The sequence below is a fragment of the Hyperoodon ampullatus genome, assembly GCF_949752795.1.
Source record: "Hyperoodon ampullatus genome assembly, chromosome: 1".
NCBI lineage: Eukaryota > Metazoa > Chordata > Mammalia > Artiodactyla > Ziphiidae > Hyperoodon > Hyperoodon ampullatus.
In genome coordinates this window covers 229,615,606-229,633,919 of record NC_136914.1, presented here as the reverse complement: position 1 = coordinate 229,633,919, position 18,314 = coordinate 229,615,606, and the positions used below count along the sequence as shown (strand labels likewise).

At 61.8% G+C, this 18,314-nt stretch overlaps 1 protein-coding gene across 1 annotated transcript; it reads right to left on the bottom strand.

Moving 5' to 3' along the window:
• Window positions 1-15,738: 15,738 nt before the first annotated feature.
• On the bottom strand, window positions 15,739-16,903 carry UTF1 (undifferentiated embryonic cell transcription factor 1; the record flags this gene model as incomplete). The annotated part of the gene is made up of 2 exons (XM_079699347.1): window positions 15,739-16,235; window positions 16,348-16,903. The coding sequence occupies 2 exons, from the start codon at window positions 16,901-16,903 to the stop codon at window positions 15,739-15,741; spliced, it is 1,053 nt and encodes a 350-aa protein (XP_079555473.1).
• Window positions 16,904-18,314: the final 1,411 nt, after the last annotated feature.

The window sequence follows — 18,314 nt, the reverse complement described above, 5'->3', positions numbered from 1 at the left end:
GCTCCACGGTGACTGTCACTGGGGCTGCCCTGAAAAGTTACAGAAGGTGCCGGAACAGGAGCGGGGGCAGCCCGTCTGGGACCACTGCCGGGTCTCGGTCTGGGACCAGGGGGATCGGACGCGCAGAGAAGTGGGGCGGGGGAGGGCGTCAGCGGGGGCTGCCGTGGGCCTGCTCCCTCCGCTTTCATCACACTTGTATTTTCCCTTCGGAAATGTCAATAAAGGTGACTTCATGTAAAGTTCAGTGTGGAAAAGCTTTGACCGCCGAAGCCTGGAAGCAAACCTCCCTCCGTCGTGTGCTTTCCTCTCGTCCGTGATGGTGGGGGCGGGGGGGGGGCAGTGAGGTGGGGGGCTTTCTGATAACCAGGGTCACGGGGGCAGGACACTCCCAGAGCGCTGGCGGCGCCAGGTGGGCGTGCCAGGATTCCCAGGGCTGGAGAGAGCACAGCCCGCCCCCCAGCACTGCCTGGGGCACCGAACGGGGCTCATAGACACCAGGCTCCCTTTACCAGTGGTCGCCCCAGGCTCGGCAGTGGGAAGGCAGAGTGCCAGGCCGCCGAGGCCCTCCCTGCTCAGGCAGTCGCCCACCCCCACAGTGCCACTCTCTATCCGGTCCATCCTCACCAGGGGGCTGGGGGCTGGGACCATTGAGAGTATGGAAGGGAAGCAGGTATACACAATACCCTGAGTGCATGAGGAACAGTGGCCTGATCCAGACACCTGTGTTTCCTGTGATGCAGAGAGAGGTGGCTGGCAGGCACGGCTGGATCCAGGCAGCCAGTGGCTCTGCCTTGCTCTCTACCATTATCCTCCTGTCAGCAGCTGCAGGGTATGGCTCCTGGGCCCAGGGAAGGGAAACCCTTCAGAGTCACTGCAGCTGGCCGGGCATACCCTCCCCTTGGTCCCAGACTTGCCCCAGCCGCAGGGTGGGGTCCCTTGTGGGTGGCTCCCTCGGCAGGTAGATAGGCCAGGAGTCCCCACCAGGAGGTCGAGCAGAGCAGGCCAGTGTGTCCTGTGTCAGCTCTGGTTCAGCTGAGGAGCACAGAGAACAGCCTGGGGCCAGGCGGCCCTCGGGAAAGCCAGGTGACGCCCCTATAGGCCGCCAGTCGCAGGGGCCCCCCGTAAATGGTGGGGTGGGGATCACAGAGGCACTGGGTGAATGATCCTGCCCCACAAACCTCAGCATGGCTTCCCTGGGGAGGGGTTTCCCTCCACCTGCCCCCTTGTCTGTTGCAATTACCACGACAGCTGGGAATGAGGATCTTACCGGCCTGGGGAGGGGGCGACACGGAGCCCTCCAGCTGCAGAGGCCTGGGTGGTCCTGCCGCCCCGGGAGGCTTGTTTTCCCCTCTGGTGGCCAGGAGTCCCGCGGTGCGGCCCTGGTGGTCCTGACCCCTGGACAGCAATGGTCTTGGATATGACAGGTCCTCTGCCACCAGGGGCCACTGAAGTGGGAGGAGGACCGAGAATCTGTGCAGTCATGGGGGGGAGGTGCTCCCACACCCTTAAGGGGGCTTGGCAGTGCCACGTCTGTTCTGCAAGCCCCTTGGCTATGGGGCCTGTGCGGGTGGCCTGGCTGAGAGCACCCATTCTTGACCCACAACCAGGCATCATGACGCCTGGGCGCCAAGAATTGGGTGGCTCAGAACTGGAGGGGGCGGGGGGGGGGCGGAGGGATGTGCTTGGCCCTGGGAAGGGGAGGGGCTGACACCCAAGCAGCCCCACCCAGCACCTCCTATGACAACTGCAGACAGAAAAGTTTAGAGCAAGACTGACAGCCCGGAGACCCCACCAGCTGGTTCCGCTGTAAATATTTTGGCCTATGTACCTTATCGTGTGGATTTGGAACCTTCTGCATATAAGTTTCAGGCATGAGGCCCTGCAGACTGTCACCAGGTCTTGCTCCCACACCAGAGGAGGTGGACCTGGCAGAGCCATGGGCTCTCCCATCTTCACCCGGTTCCTGCTCAAGGCCGGCTGCCCCAGCCAGTGTCCACTGCAAAGTCCCTGTTGCCCTAAACTGGGATTTAGACTGTTCTGCCCAGTCCCTGCCAGTGGCTGAGGCTCTAACGCGCCTGTCTGAGCAGCAGGACGGAAGGAGGGCTTGGGAAGCACCACCAGTCGCTGCTGGTCATGACAGCCGTGGGGTAGAGAGGACCAGGTAAGTGGGCACTGCTGCCCAGAAGTGGGGGGAGGTTGCAGACAAGTGACACCCAAAGCCCTGGGAGCGGGGGCGACAGCACTCAGGCAAAAGACACACAGACACAGAGACACACACACAAAGAGGTGCACACACACACACATCACGGGACACACAGACACAGAGACACACACACAGAGGCGCACACACACACACACATCACGGGACACAGAGGCTGAGGATCGCTCAGCTTCCCCTGAACCACTGGGTAGCCTGGAAGGAACAAGACAAGCTAGACACTGGCTAAGATTTTAGGGTCGAGAGAGAATCCAGGCAGGCATTTCTGAACCAGAGGTTAAAACAGCTGAAACCACACAAACCTGTACCTGTTTAAGCAAATCCCGATCCCACAAGAGACCTTGAATAAACGGCTCCACACAGTCGTAAAAGCCCCACCTCTGTCAAGGAAGCCACAGTCGCGATGAGTAGTAAGGCCCACATCGTGCTGCTGTGGAACTTGGTCAAAACCCCAAAGGCTCCAACTGGCCTTCAGCAGCTGCCCCCACCCTGGCCCGGCTCTATCCTCCGACACCCAGGCTTCTGCTTCTTGCGCGGAGGCTTTCTGCTCAGAACCCACCCTCCACAGCGGGCGGGCGGGAGGTCCCCGGGTCTCCGCCCCGCGTTGCCTTCCTGCCGGGCAGGCCCCAGGGCACACCCTCCCCCTCCCAGCTGTGCCCCACGGCCCTTCCCCGGGTCACCTGCTTCTTCTCCAATCTCTCCTACTCTCCCCCAAAGCACTCCTGTAATGAATACGAAGTGATCCTGTACTGAATACCCAGGTCCTCTCTGAACTGGCCCTTCACCGCGGTATCCGGGCATCATCCCCACGCCCCGGCTCGCCCACTGTCACCCAGGTGGCGCAGACACCCTCTGAGTGCCGTGTCGGAACCCTCCGGGAAGTCTGCACCCCTGGCTCTTTCCTCCAGCGATGAGGCGGCTTCCAGGCGCGCCTCGGGCAGGGAGGGGGCCTCTCTCTCCTGCTCCGGGGGCACAGCCCTGCAGGCGAGGACAGCTCAGGGGGCGCAGGCCAGAAGCTGCGTGGGTCCCTCCTCAGCAAAGGGAGAGCAGGGCAGCACAGGGAGCAGCCCCTGGCTCACACGCGCTCTGGAAGCTACCATCAGTTCCTTTCCCGTTTCCAGCTTTGGGGTCATTGTTAACGTGGAATTCAAACACCAAGGTGAGAAGCACCTTCACTTCCTCCTAATCCTGCCGGTTTCCATTTTCATGCACAAAGCTTGGAAGCACATAGCATAAGAATCTGACTTTATTTACCCTAACTGGAAACCTTCTATTGAATAAGTTACCCTTAGTTACCCACAAGGAAGGGTAGCGTTACCCACGTGTGAGCGCCTGGCGCAGCACAGTCCACTTTGGCCTTTGACTGTTTGCTGACCCATCACTTCCTAAATCAACCCTTTGGCAACTTTCAGGTATGAAGTGGCTCTGAAACGCCTTCAACTGTAAACCCTCCACAGTCCTAAGGCCGGAAGGTTCCAGGTGCCACCAGCCTCAGGCCCACACAGGGGATCACCGTGTCTCTGCAGGTAGATGCCAGACACAGCTCTGCACGGAGGCCCAGTGTCTGATAGGCCTGAGCTGCAGGCTTCTGGGCAGCCACACGTCCTTAAAAGACATGCCGGGTCTCTGGCGGGGCGCACAGGCGCAGGCTCCCCAGGGCAAAGCTGGGCTCAGCGCGTGCACCGGGCTCCCGGCGTCTGGGGGGCTGCCTGCCGCACGAGGCCCACGCGGAAGCCCGGGAGGTTGGTTCCACTAGGGAGGGACCCCAGAAGGAGCCCAGAGCCGGGGGCCCAGGCAAGGATGCCCATGGGCACAGCAGTTGCAGGCCGCACGCAGCCCAGGGCAGAGGGTTGGGGGTCAGAGCGCCAGGGGCGCACGGAGTGCTGTGGGGAAGGGCGCGCTCAGCTGGGAGTCCTGCAGATGGCGTTTGTGTTTCACGCGGCGATTCTGAAACCAGGTGAGCAGGGCAACGACGGGTCACCCCCCACCCGGCCAGTCCCCTCACCTGCACTTCCGGAGAGCTGCATCTCCCGGGCCAGCCTCCGGTGCTCCAGCGGGCCCAGGGAGCGGCGGTGCCGGCGGTGCCGGAAGGAGCACTCCAGGGCGCTGACCTGCTCCGCCGTGGAGGCTGTGCGCACAGGGGGAGCCCGAGCACCCTCTGCCTCCTGGCTCAGCCCTGAGGGAAGACGGGAGGGCACCCAGTCCATGTGGCTGAAAGTGCTGCCTGGGGGGACAGGGACCCCCCCGGGAGGTGCCACCAGCTGTGACCGCAGAGGGTGCTGGCGGCGGGGCCTCAGGAGAGCAGCCCGCCCTCCAGCCTCCCGCTGGACCAAGGCGACACCCCTCCTCACCTTCAACTTGAGTGTGGAGGGGGTCCAGAGGCGTGGATGTCGAAGAGGATGATGGGGTGGACAGCAATCCTGACGCCGGCCCCTCACCCGCTGCCCAGTGCTCCCTTCCAGAAACCAGTTTCTTTCACCCGCAGACAAGGAACTCCAACTCACGGGGCGGGGTGGGGGGGGGTGCAATGGGGGCTGGCGGAGCCCACCCTTGGCAAAGGCCTGCGGTCTGCGAAAGCCCTCCCATGGACTCCCCGTGTACCCAGGCTCTGTCTCCTGCAGGTCTGTTCTCTGATTTCTAATTATGAGATAGGGCAGCGCTAAGAACCCCCATGAGGTGAAGATGTCTCCATGGTCATTATTTAAACTTTTTTAAAAATGCAAACTTACAGATAATACCAGCCCCACTTTTGGCCACGTAGGACTTGACACCTAAGAGCAGTGATTAAGTCACAAACACTAAAACACGGACTAAGAAAGCCCCCTCCGCCAACGACAAAGCGTTCCGTCAAGTTTGGAAACCACGGGAAGCTCACAAGGACGGAACCACAGTGGGCTCCGGGTCGTGCTGTCCCTAAGCAACCCTGCAGGACTCCAGGTGGCCAGCGACAGGCCACAGTCTGGATGCCGAACGAAGGCACCCGGCTTTGCAGGAGGAGCCGTGGGGAGCCCTGCAGGAGGAGCCGTGGGGAGCTCTGCAGGAGGAGCCACCGGGAGCCCCCCGGACGGAGCAGGTTCGTGACCTACAAGGTGCACTTACCTGTGACCCTCTCGCAGAAGTGGGGCCCCAAGGACTTAGAGCTTGAAGGCCACGTGCTACCGAGTGCTAAGGTGGGCATCCTGGCTCAGAGAGGGTGGGGGCAGCCCCTCCAGGGCGGGGGGGAAGAGAAGTTCCAAGGGGTCTGAGCAGGGAAGACCGCCAGTGTGGTTTCTGCTTCCGAGTGGAAGGGTTCACCAGCCGGAGGGGTCCGGCGCAACCTGCAAGCCCCAGTCCTGCAAAGAATGCCCCACCTGCGGCCGGAGTACACAGATGTGTGACCCTGCTCCTGAAACCTCCCCGGCTCCCTTCCCAGCCTGGGAAGGGAGGCCCCCCCATCCCCACACCTACCAGGTGTGGGTGTCCCCAGCGCAGACACTCCTGAGGACTTCACCTCCTCCTTGCCCACGGTCTAGGGGTAGTCCCCTCTGCTGCACACCCGGGCTGGGGCAGACAGGCTCCCCCGGGAGACTTCGGCGGGGCTGGCGGTGTGCGCTGGCCCTGCGCAGCTTCTCTGGGACAGCCGGTCCCCCGAGCCAAAGCTGGAGGCTGTCTCGCAGGCACCAGGAAAGGTGGAGGAGGGAGGCATTGTTGGATGGTGCGGCCGCACTCAGGATCCGCCTCTGGACAGACGGTGGGGGCTGGGAACGGGGTGCCCTGGCCGGGCAGGAGGGCCAGGATGAGCACAGGGTCCACCTCAGGCTTGGCAGGGCTGGGCTGCACTTATAAGCTCAGGAGGAGCGGGGTGGGTGGGAGGTGGGTTTGCAAAGAGGACCCAAATGCCCCCCACAGATAAGTAGCACCTAATTGCCTTCCATTCAGAGGCACAAAAGAAGCCATTCACACCTCCCCCGGCTCCAAGATGTCTAGGGGAGGGGCGGGCCTGTGTCCCCGGTGAAGGGAGAGGTGGGAACTGAGGACTTGTTACAGCCTTTCATCTCCCCCCCACCCCCACCCGGCTGGCCTGGGCTGCAGGAAGGTGAGGACGGCCCCTTCCCACCCAGCACCCCGGCTGGGAGCCTGTCCTGTGGAGTGCTGAGCTATCTCCTCTGTCCAACTTGCCCCCGTGGGTCTGCAGTGCCAGAGGTGACAGGTGTGCACACCGAGGGGGTCAGGGGTTCGCATCACTACTCCCAGCACAGGGTGGGCTTGGACAGGGCGTGTCTGCTGCAGCCCGCTGTCCTGCTGGGTAGGAATGTGGGCGGGCAACTAGCCAGACAGGGTGGGGAGGGGCTGGTCAGAGAGGGTCCCTCGGGCTACGCTGGCCCTTCTCTCTCTCCACCCCCCAGCCCCTGCCCAGACCCTCCGCTGGGTTTCACTCTGGTGCCATAGGAGCTGTCTCCAGATTCGGGTGACAGGAAGAAAGGGGGTCTGCTGGCTCAGGACGTGGATGACTCCGCGTCTGGCTCCCAGGAGGAACCGAGCAGGAAGGACAGGGGAGCCACCGTGCTCCGCTGCGGGTCCCCGACCGCTTTGGGCTCCGCTGTGCTGCTGCCTGGCTCCACCCCGTGGTGGCCAGGAGGGTGCAGGGCTCCCGCGGACTGAGAAGCCCAGGCCGCACGGGCTAGCCTAGGGACAGTCACCCTGTCCGAGTCCCCTGTGCCGCCAGCGCCTCACTACTCACTGGCCCAGTCCGCGTCCCTGGCGCCAAGCTGGCCTCGGGGAAGGGGGCGGCGAGGTCTGGGGCGCCCGTGCTCCGTGGGGTGGCGGCGGGGTCAGCGGGCCCTCTCCTCCAACCTTGGCCAGACCGCGTCTGTCTCCTCCACGCGGCCAGGCAGCCGGACACGTGGCGCGTTGTAGACGACCGCAGGGCGCTGCTGCGGGGACCCGCTGGCGGGAGCTGCGCCCCCCGGAGCGCGGGCTCTGAGTCGGCGCGGCGCCCCCGGCGGCCGAACTCAGCCCCCAGCCGGCCGCAGGGCTTCCGAGCGGTCGGGTCAAGCACGCAGCCTGGACTCCCAGGGGCGCCGGCGCCAGTTTGGGCGGGATACCGAGGCCGCCCCCGCTCCCGCCCCGCGGACATCAAAGGCCCCACAGGCCTCGCCTTGGGATTACCCAACCCCGCCCTCAAGCCTCTCGGGCTGGGGAGGGGCCGGTGAGGTGGGAGCCGGGCACACCGGGGAGGAGCCGGGGTCGCGGACCCCGCGTCTTCCTCCCGACCTCGGGCCAGCCCAGTTCGGTCACCGGACCCTGAGGGGTGAGGCTGGGGATTTAACTCACTCGCCGTGTGTCGCGCGGGGTGTCTTGTAAGATTACTGCACAGTGTCCTGGAAGTCGCGTGTCCCCAGGGCTGCTCCAAGGACGCCCGGGGGCAGGCTTCTAAGTGCCGCCGCGACAGTGTCTGTTCCGCTACCAGCGACAGCGGCCGAGCTGGGGGGACTCGGGGGCGGGTACGCGGAGCCCCTCCGGGTGGAGGCGGGGCGGTGCCTCCCCAGCGCGGCAAAGAGAAGCAAACCCCAACCCCACGACCGCTGCAGCTGCACAGAACGGGCGGGACAGGCACCCTCTAGGTAACAGGGAACATTTGTTGGGAATTACTGTATTTTGTGCTCAAAAGCGGTGATTTATGCAATGTCAGGCATTAACAGGTACCACGCCTTTCAAACCCCAGTTTTAGCATCTCTTCCTTTCCAATCTTTCAGGCCCGGCCCCTCGGTCTTTTGTCCACACACGGGCACCATCCTCCGCACCCACCACCCCAGTTCTGCTGGGCGACCCCCTCCGTAATCCAGGACCCTCCTCTAATGGCCCTGCCACCTCGACTTTCCCAGCCCCTACCTGAAGCTCCCCTTCCTGAGTCCTAAGGTGACCTCACCTCCGCAGGTCAGACGGCCCCCCACCCCGAGTCCCCCGTCAGCTCCCGGCTGCTGCCTGGGCTGGTCCCCTCTCTTTCTTCAGCACTGCCGCGGGCGCAGGCCCACTCCCTCCCGACCTGGCTGGCTCGTGTCCCCTGGGGTCTCCCCTCCCTCTAACCCTGGCTGCTCCAGTGACAGCTGTGTCACGCACGTCTGGCCTCAGCTTCCTCACTTGGCTAGGGAGCAGCGTCCAGGGGTGCTAGGCCCTGCCCCTCTCCTGGCTCTGGGACCCACCTCCCGGGTTTGCTGCCCCTTGGCAACCCCGCTGTTGCCTTCCTCGGAGACCCGGTGATTAGGCGCAGGCGTGGCCTCGGCTCTCTGCAGCTGGCCCACCAGTACGCGCCGCAGCCGACCTCGCACCGAATCCCGCGCATGCGCGCCTCGGAGAGTCGCGTCCCTCCGGCGCGGGGCAGTGCGGGCTGGTGGAGGCGAGCGGTGAGTGGCCGCCCAGCGTTCTCGAGTCCCGTCTACACTCGGAGGCCCTGCGGCCCGACCCAACCCGCGACCAAAGTCAACTCGCCCCCTTGCAAACGGGCTCTTCCAGCAGCCCCAGCCCTGCGTCCTGGCACCTGGTCCTGGAGGTTCCGTTGCCTAAATCCTTAGACCCTCCGGGTTCTCGCCATCACGGCCTCGACTAGTCCAGGCCACCACCACCGACAGCGGGGACGACTACGCCGAGGGAGGCCCCGCGCCTCCCAAGACCCCTTGTCCACGCCCACCCCCACCAAGAGGTGAGGCTGGTCTTGTGTGACCGCATCACTGCTCCTCTGTCCTATCGCTCTCCAACGCCCCGTGGTCTCGCGAGGTTCTCAGAGAGCCAGGGCCACAGCTGTCCCCCCCCTCCCCCTCCCTCGCAGGTCGGCCCCTCCCCTGTCGCCACGCCCCTCCCCTAACCTCCCTCGTTGAAGCCCAGAGGGCGAGTTTGTGCTTCCGGTGGCGAGAACAGAGGTGTGAGTGTGGGGGCGTGGTGGGCATGACCCTACCCCAGCTGGACGGTAGTCTGGGAGAGCGCCCGGTGGGTGGGTGGTGTCCGATTCCCAGGTTGCGGTTGTGATGAGGTAGAGCCGCGCACGCCCTCCCCTGGTTGGGGAAAGGGCTGCTCATGGGGACCCCATCACATCTGTCTGGGTCTCCCTGTCGGGCGGGTGGGCACCTCCCCTATGCCCCTTCTTTCCTAGGGGGCCAGGTAGGAGAGCTTCCTGCTGCTGCCCAAGGAACCTCAGCCCTGGACCCTGCCTCCCCCGTCCCCCTCCATTCTGCCCTCAGAGGCTGCAGCAGGGCAGGCCGAGTGGACAGGCAGAGGCAGGGCGCACCCCCCACCCCCCAGCCCTCACCTCCCGTCCTCAAAACCCCCGCCCTGAGGCTGGTACTGTAGAGAGTATGGGGGCTGCAGCCCCCTCTGCTCACACCCTCCCCCACTGCAGCCCCCTCTGCTCACCGCCCCCCACCCCTCGCCAGGCCTCACCTTCCCTGCTCTGGTCAGCTGCCTCAGAAGCAATCCCAGCACCGGCTGATTCCCGTCGTGTCTCCCTTGGCAGGTGGGGGCTCCACCATCCTCTGGTCCTGGGAAGGCCTCTGGCAGGAGGCGCTGGGCCACGCTGCGGTGTGGCCTCGCGCGGGCAAGTTCCTCCGAAAGAAGACAGACTGAATGTCACTGCCCGCAGCCAGGCCCTGTGGTCTTGCATCTGTCCCCCAGAGACACGGGGTCGGAGTGGTACGGGGGCGGGTTCAGGCTGCATTTGGTAAGTCTCCCGTAAGTCTGAGACTCAGAAAGGGGCCTGTGGTGACCCTGTTGACTCCAGGGCTTTGTCTTTGGTGAAAGGAATGGGATTTTGCTGCTGATAAATGTAAATTTCAAGGTGAGATTCTGAAAATAGGAAGCTGAAACCAATGGTACTAGAATAAAAGAGAATTTTACATAAGGACTGAATGTGGAACTCTGAGGCATATGTGGCGACGTAAATTAATTTAGATTAAAAAATTAAGTTCCAGGGCTTCCCTGGTGGTCCAGTGGGTAAGACTGTGCTCCCAATGCAGGGGGCCCGGGTTCAATCCCTGGTCGGGGAACTTGATCCCACATGCATGCTGCAACTAAAGATCCTGCATGCTGCAACTAAGACCTGGTGCAGCCAAAATAAAGAAAAATAAATAAATAAATAAATACCTATTTAAAAAAATTCAGTTCCTCTGTTGCACTGGCCATGTTTCAGGAGCTCAGTGACCACATGTGGCTGGTGGCTGTCAAATTGGACAGTGTTCTAGAACATTCCCATCACCCCAGAGAGTTCTTTTGCTTGGTGCTGTTATTAGAAACAGCAATGAACCAAGACAAGTCAGACAACACCTGCTTATAAACATGATGAGGACAATGACCCCAGGGGTCTTCAGGAAAGGACCCCCTTATGGGAGATTCTGGTGACAAAGATGACAGGCACGGCAGATGGCGGCAGCCATGGTGACTAACGCGATCTGTGATGACACGAAATGGGACAGGCCGACCCACAGAGCTGCGCGTGAGCAGGGCTGAGTCACATGGGGTCAGGGGTCACAGACAGGCTGGGGAGAAGTAGTGTGGCGCTCTAAAAGCCGTGGTGACTCCGACACGGTGCAGAGGGCAGGTGGCAGCCTGGCGAGGGACACGGGACCTTCTGCTCTGTTGACAAAGGCGGGCTTTCGGGAGAGAACGGTGTGGGTGTGGTGACAAATGTTAGTGAAACATCTGGTAGAAGATAGAACCATAAAATGCAGGCGGATTAATCATGGCCTAGTTGACACAGTGAAGAGTAAGACTTACCACCCATCAGCCAGGGATCTGACCTTTCTTGGAGGCCAGGAGGGCCCTTGAAGGAACAGATCAGAGCCAAGCACTCAGAAAATGAAGGCAGGAAGGGGATGCCCATGGGGGTCCTGAAGGGGAAGGAACTGGGTTAGACCCACGATGGGCAGAGAAACTGGACCAGAAAGGACAGTGGCTCTCACATGGATAAACGGCCAACAGAGATGGGCCCCAGAGACTCCCCACTGACCGCTGATGGAGGCTGGGCAGGGGCTGCATCCCACTGTGAGGCCCGGGAAGAGGACCAGGATGGGTCACACACAGGGTCCATGCCGGGGACTCCGCAGGGCCTGGATCTGGGCCAGGTGAGGGGGAGGAAAGCCCCACCTGGAGTAGCCGATGTCTGTTTAAAAACTGCAGATTGTAAGTCAGGACAGTTCTGGGAGAGGCCAACCAGCACGTGGGCAGGAGGGCTGGGCAGATTGCAGCGTGTTGGAGCAGACGCAGCACTGAACCCTGAACGCACGCGTGGGGACTGGCAGTGGTGTCCCGTCTGCTCTTGCTGCTGTGACAGAGCACCACAGACTGGGGGCTTCAGCAGCAAATGCTGGCTGCTTTCGTGCTGTGGCCTCGCCTGGCAGGGAGCAGGACTGAGAGCAAGCTCTCTCATTTCCTTTCTTACAAAGGCACTAATCCCAACTATGAGGCCCCACCCTCATGACATTATCACCTCCCAACACCCACCCCCGCACCCCCCGCCCCACCAACACCTCCACACTGGGGGTTGATTTCAACATAGGAATTTGGGGACACGTTCAGTCCATAACACAGAGCAGTGTGGTTTTTGGCAGACAAATAAGTTTAGCAGCAGAACCAGGATGAGAGGGAAACATTGCTATTGTGCCTGTTGGCACAGTTGCCCCCCACCCGCCAGGGGCACAAAAGTGAGGAAGAAATCACAGACAGGGTTGATGTCCCGTAAGAGAAGGGGGTAATTAGGCAGACCAAAAGCATGGAGGAGGGCTTCCCTGGTGGCGCAGTGGTTGAGAGTCTGCCTGCCGATGCAGGGGACACGGGTTCATGCCCTGGTCCGGGAAGATCCCACATGCCGCAGAATGGCTGGGCCCGTGAGCCATGGCCGCTGAGCCTGCGCATCCGGAGCCTGTGCTCCGCAACAAGAGAGGCCACGATAGTGAGAGGCCCCCGCTTGCCCCAGCTAGAGAAAGCCCTCGCACAGAAACAAAGACCCAACACAGCCATAAAGAAAGAAAGAAAGTTCATTCTGCAAGTATTAAAAAAAATTTTTTTTTTTAGGGACAGTCTGGACATGGGAGGGAGCACAGGTAGCAGAACTAATTAGAGATAAAGAGTGTAGCCCTATCCAGGGTCAAAGAAGCCCCCAAGTTGATAGGGTCAAATGCCTCTTTGGGGAAAATACATCTAACATTAGGTGTTCCCTTATAACCAATGTATCGCTCATTGGAAATAGCTGCTTTTCTAGGTCCCTACAGCACCGATCCTTGATGGATGAACATGCCGTGAAAACGAATTCTCTCTGGCCCCAGCCCTGGAGGAAACAGAATTTGGGTGGAAGGACGAGGGCGCTGAATGAGGCGGGAGCTGGATTCCAACCTACTGGCTGCCCACATGGAAACAAAAGCGGCCCCAGGAGCGAGCCTTGGCTACCACCCTGAGTTATGGGGGCGGACGAGGATGAGGGCCCAGGGCTGGTCCTGCACACACAACAGGGCAGCACTAAGAGGACGTGGGGTAAAGGGAAAAAGCAAAGCCAGCCCCAGGGCCCTGAAGCTGTGGGGGGCAGGGCCCCATGGCAGGGAGCGGAGGACCCACGGTCACTGCTGGAGGTCATCCGAGCTAGTGGTGGCACAGGTACCCTGTTCACCGGGCTCAGTGCACCGCAGGACAGAACGGGTGTGCAGTTGAATTCACGTGGTACGAACACAGGGAACAGCTGGTGGAAATACCAGCTAGATGGGTCCACCAAGCAGCTGGACAGGCGAGCATCAGCTGGTCAGCTGCAGCACTGCTATGACTCCACATGCTGTAACACACTCGCTAGGATGGCCGAGATAAAAAATCAAAACAGAACATAAGTGTGGACGAGGATGTGGAGAAATTGGAACCCTTGTGCACTGTTGGTGGGAAAGTAAAGTGGGTCAGCGGCTGGAGAACAGTCTGGAGGTTTCCCCCCAAATTAAACATGGAACTACCACGTGATCCATTAATTCCACTTCTGGATATAAACCCCAAAGAACTGAAAGCACGGTCCTGAAGAGATATTTGCACACCCCTGTTCATGGCAGCATTATTCACAATAGCTAAAACGTGGAAGCAACCTAAGTGTCCACCAACGGATCAATGGAGAAGCAAACTGTGGTCCATCCAGACAATGGAAGACCATTCAGTCTTAAAAAGGAAGGGAATTCTGCAAAATATGCTGTGACTTGGATGGACCTGGTGGGCATTATTCTAGGTGAAATAAGCCAGACACAGAGAGACAAATAATGTCTGACCCCACTTACATGAGGTCCCTACAGCAGTCAAATCCACAGAGACAGAAAGTGGGTGCTGGGTGCCAGGGGCTGGGAGAGGGGTCTGCAGAGTTAGTGTTTAATGATTCCGTTTGGGAAGATGAAGTTCTGGAGCCGACGGTGGTGACGGCTGCACAAAACATGTGAATATACCTAATGCCATTGAGCTGCACTCTTGAAATGGATAAGATGGTAAACTTAATGTTATGTGTATTTTACCACAATAAAATAAAAAGTGTGAATCTGCTGGCCAAGGGGCCACTGATGAGACGAGGTGGGCAGTCACCAGAGCACTGGTCCTAGGAGACCCTGCTGGGTCGCTGCCCTGCACTTGGGGTCTGGCACAGGGAAAGACGTTCTCATGGCCGGGACACCATCCCACTGGGGTGTGTCCACCGCACAGGTGCAGAGCCAAGCCCAGGATGCCCGGCTTAAGACACACGTGTCACAGAGCGGGACAGGGACACACCTCACCCCACAGGCCCACGAGAGAGCCACAGCCAAAGGGAGTCACGGCAGGGCCAGAAGAAGGGACTTGAGAATTTCCACGCATCAGGAATGGCTGAAGTTTAAAACTAAAGCCACTAGCCAAGGCGCTGGGGTGAGACACGCACTCTCCCCTCACCAGGCCGGAAGACGTTAGCGATGCCAGGGGAAGGGGTGTTCAGAGTCTTTACCGCAACACAGGGCCCCAAGGAGAAAGCCGCGGGATGTGGCGTCCGGGGCCCCAGGCAACGTGGGCAGTAAGGCAGATGGGTTCTCCTTGGTGCCCCCAAATAGCTCAGACTCGGAGACTTACACGGATTTAAACCCCCCAACAGCCTTTCTCCAGAGCAGAGGGTTCCGGCTGACATCGTCCCCACCCCTGGGGGACTGGCATATTTGCTGGGATGTGTCCCAAGGCTGTCTCAGACCCCCCAGCCCGTGGCTCTTGCCTTCCGGGGGCGTGTGGGGGTGGGGAGGGCTGTTTACAAGCTCGAATCAGCCCACCCCAGATTTTTGGTGGCTTCCGGACTCACAGGGACCAGGGCACAGACAGCCTCGTGGAGCAGAGGCCGGTGTGTCTTAAATGAAGATTCGGGATTTTCACACGGAGCCCCCAGGCCCTGCCATCCGTACGCGGCTGAAGGACAGGCACACCCTTGGTCTGCCCAGGGTCCCTGCAGGCAGAGGGCCCTACTGGGGCCTCCTGGAAGACGGCTCCAGGAAAGGGCTGGGGGAGGGGCTGATGCCAGAGGGCAAGGACCGTAGGGCCCGTGGGGACACCCTTCCCTCTTTTACCTTTGTGGCGCAGAGCAATCACTTAAGTCTCTGAATGAGCCCCTAGTCGCTGAGAAGCTGCCCCGCATTCAGCCGGAGCCTGCATTGTTATGCTGGCCAGCTCCTCGGGCTACTTCCTCCTTCCCACCCGGCTGTGAGCACCTCCGGCCCCGCCCTGTCCCCACTGGGTCTGATCCACCGGCCCGGGGTGGGGCCCTCAGTTACTATTTGGAAAATGCTCCTGGGGCGATTTTGATAAAGTCCTCTTGAAACTGCAGGGACCCTGGCCTCAGCCAAGTTCGAAGATCTCAGCCCCCCAGCCCCAGCTGCCCCCGGCCCAGTCACCTCCCTGGCGACCAAAGGAGCGCCTTCCCTGGGCGTGCGTTAGCTCTCCTGCCCCTCCCCCCCCCCGCACCTCTTTCCCTGACCCAACTCGGCCAAGAGCCTCAGACTCTTCACTGGGCGGCAGGCGGTGGGCGCTGGAGACTGATCGTACCTCCCCCCACCGGCTCCGCTGAGCCCGGCCGTCGCCATTTCCCTGGACCCTCCCTCCTCCTCCTCCCCGCTCGGCCGGGCTCACCCACCATGGCTGGTCTGACTGGTGGGGAGTCTCGGGGGCAGGGGCAGGAGACCTGGAGAAGCTGGCGTGCAGTGAGGGCCCCGACCTCGGGTTCCACGTGCCCACAGCCCCTCCCCACTGGAGACTGGCCTGCCAGGGTAGGTAGGACCGGGCAGCAACCCAACGGGGCCCCAGCCCACCCCAGCCCTCCTGGCCCCTCCCCGGGATCCCGAGGCCATTTTAACCTCGCCCTGACCTCCAGCCCTACGTTCCTACCCAGTGCGGGGCCCGCACACACTCACAGCATTAAGTCGGAAAAAGCAATCTTTTTATTTAACCCATACCTAGATTAGGGGTGGGGGAGGGCCGCAGGAGGGGTCAGGGACGAGGGGCGGCCCTGCAGAGAGGACCGCGGCGGCCGGGCCTCACTGGCGCGGGTCGGCCAGGACTCCTCGCTCGGCGGCGGCGCTGCCCAGGATGAAGCCCACGGCCAGGGACACGGTCTGGTCGAAGGAGCCGCGCAGCTGCTCCACGTGCTGGTTCAGGGTCAGCAGCTGGTCACGCAGCGGGCCCAGGATGGACACGATGTCGCCCAGGTGCCCCAGGGTCTGCAGAAGGGCGGCGTTCAGCGACGGCGGCGCGGACTGCGGGGGCACGTGGTCCTCCGGGCGACCAGGCGGCGAGTCGGGATCTTCCCGGGTGGGACCAGGGGACGACGGCGGCGGCGGCGGCGGCGGCGAGCCGGGGGCGCGGAAGGTCTCGGGGTCCTCGGGGCGGCCGGGCGCGGGGTTGAATGTGGAAGCGGCCGTCGGGGAGCCGGGGGCGCGGGGCGCGTCCGCAGACTTGGACGGCGACGGGCTGAACCTGAGCGTCCAGGCGGGGTCCGCGTCGGGGTCTCGGGCGGCGGGCAGCGGTGGGTCGCCTGGAACGCAGAGCGGGTGGTCGCGTGAGGCGCGCCCGCCCCTCCCCCCGGCCCGCAGCCCACTTCCCCCGGTCCGAGGCGCCCCGCCCCTCCCCCACCCCAGCCCACCTACCCGGCTCAGCGGGCGCGGCGGCGGCCGGCCGGCGGCCGCGCGGGGGGCGCCCGGGTCCGGGGGAACGGCGGCGGCCGCGTCTGCGCCCGCTGTCGCCCAGCAGCCCCATGAGCTGGCGGATCTGCGCGTCGAAGGGCCCGGGCGGCTGACCGTGCGCGTCGCGGACCTTGTCCTTGAGGAACTTGTAGCGGCGGCGGCACTGCGCGGGCGTGCGCCGCACCTGCTGGCGGGCCAGCGCGGCCGACACGCGGCGGTAGGTGGGCAGCGCCTGGCGGCGGTCTAGCAGCAGCGCTCGCCACACGGCCGGCTGCAGCAGCGTGCCTAGCAGAAGCTCCGTCTCGCGCGCGCTCCAGGGCGTGCGCTGCGCCGAGCCCGGGGATACGGGTGACCCGGGGGATGCGGGCGACCCGGGGGGCGCGGGCGCCGCCAGCGCGCCGGGCGAGGCGGGCCTCCCGGGCGGGGTCCCTGGGACGCCCCCCGCCAGCCGCGGCTCGGAGTCCGGGCTGGCGGGCGACGGCGGCGCAGGCGGGGGCGGCCGCCGGGGCCGGAGCAGCATCCCGGGGCCGGCGGGCGCGCGGGGGTCGGGGCCGAGGCCCGGGAGAAGCCGCCCACACACGCTCGGTGGGCCCTGCGCGTCCGGCCTCGGTCGGAGCGGACGCCGGAGCCCAGCAGGGTCTAGGCGGCCCTCCCACCGCTCCGCCCCGCCCCGCCCCGCCCCCGCGCACCAAGTTCAACTTGGCTGCTCCGGCGCCTGGGTCTCCCGGCCAGTCTTTGGGCCCCTAGGCCCTGAGCGCCTGGAGCAAAGCTCTGCCCCCGCCCGCCCAGCAGGGAAGAACCCTCCCAACCGCCGTCTGTACTTCTTAAACTGCTCAGTTGCGGTACAAACAAATATGGTTACGTGCCTTGGGCGCGCAAGGTTTGATTTGTCTTTACGCATGTGCCATGACCTTTCACCGCTGCGCAGATGAAGCCATGGAACATTCCAGTTCCAGAGGCTCCCTCGAGCCTTCTGCTTTATCCTTTGGTGCACCCTAGATGTTGTTTGTAAACGTAATTGTGTTCTGGGTCTGCTCCCCGCCCCCTCTTCCTAACGTGGCCTTAGTCTGTGCAGGAGGTGGTGTTCATCACTGCCTGCTGGCAGCTTTCTGCTGGATCTGATAAAGAGCCAGGCCAGGGGTCAGACGTAGTGTCATAATTCACACACACACTTCACAGAAAGAAACTTCTTTATTCTGATAAAGAATGGCTACAGCTAACATTGTGGTTAATACAGAGTATTGAGCCTCTACCCCCCTGAGAGATTAGGAATAAGACAAGGATGCCCAACATTATGGCTTCTGCTCAACCTTATTCTAGAAGTCCTAGCCAGAGCGATAAGACAAGAAAAAGGAGTAGGAAGTATAGAGCTAGCAAAGGAAGAAGGAAAACAGCTGCCACTTGCAAATGAGATGGTTGTATATGTGGAAAGTACACAGTCTACAGGCACATTATTAGAATTAATCAATGAGCTTAGCAGGTCATTGAATACAAAAATAAACGAAAGTCAATTGTATTTCTGTATACTAGCTACAGTAGTTTTATAAAACTCCTTAGTTTGGGATAATTCTGTGTCTGAGTTGCACAGACAGCACAGAGGCCATAACATCTTACTTGTCCGTGGAACTTTGGCAGAGCTAAGAAGTTAGCGTTGACGAAACCGCAGACTTACTGGGTTGTGCCAGGTTTTCTGCTGATGTCCCTTTTCTGTCCCAGGATCCCAACCCTGTGCTGAGCTGCATTTAGTCATCCTGTCCCTTCAGTCTCCCCTGGGCCGTGGCCGTTTCTAAATCTTGTTTTCCATGTCCTTGGCGGTTTGAGGAGACGGGTCAGGTGTTTTGTGGTGTGTCCCTCAATTTGGGTTTGTCTGCTGTCTTCTCATGATTAGAGTGGGGTTCTGGGTTCTGGGACGAGACCCCAGAGGTGATGTG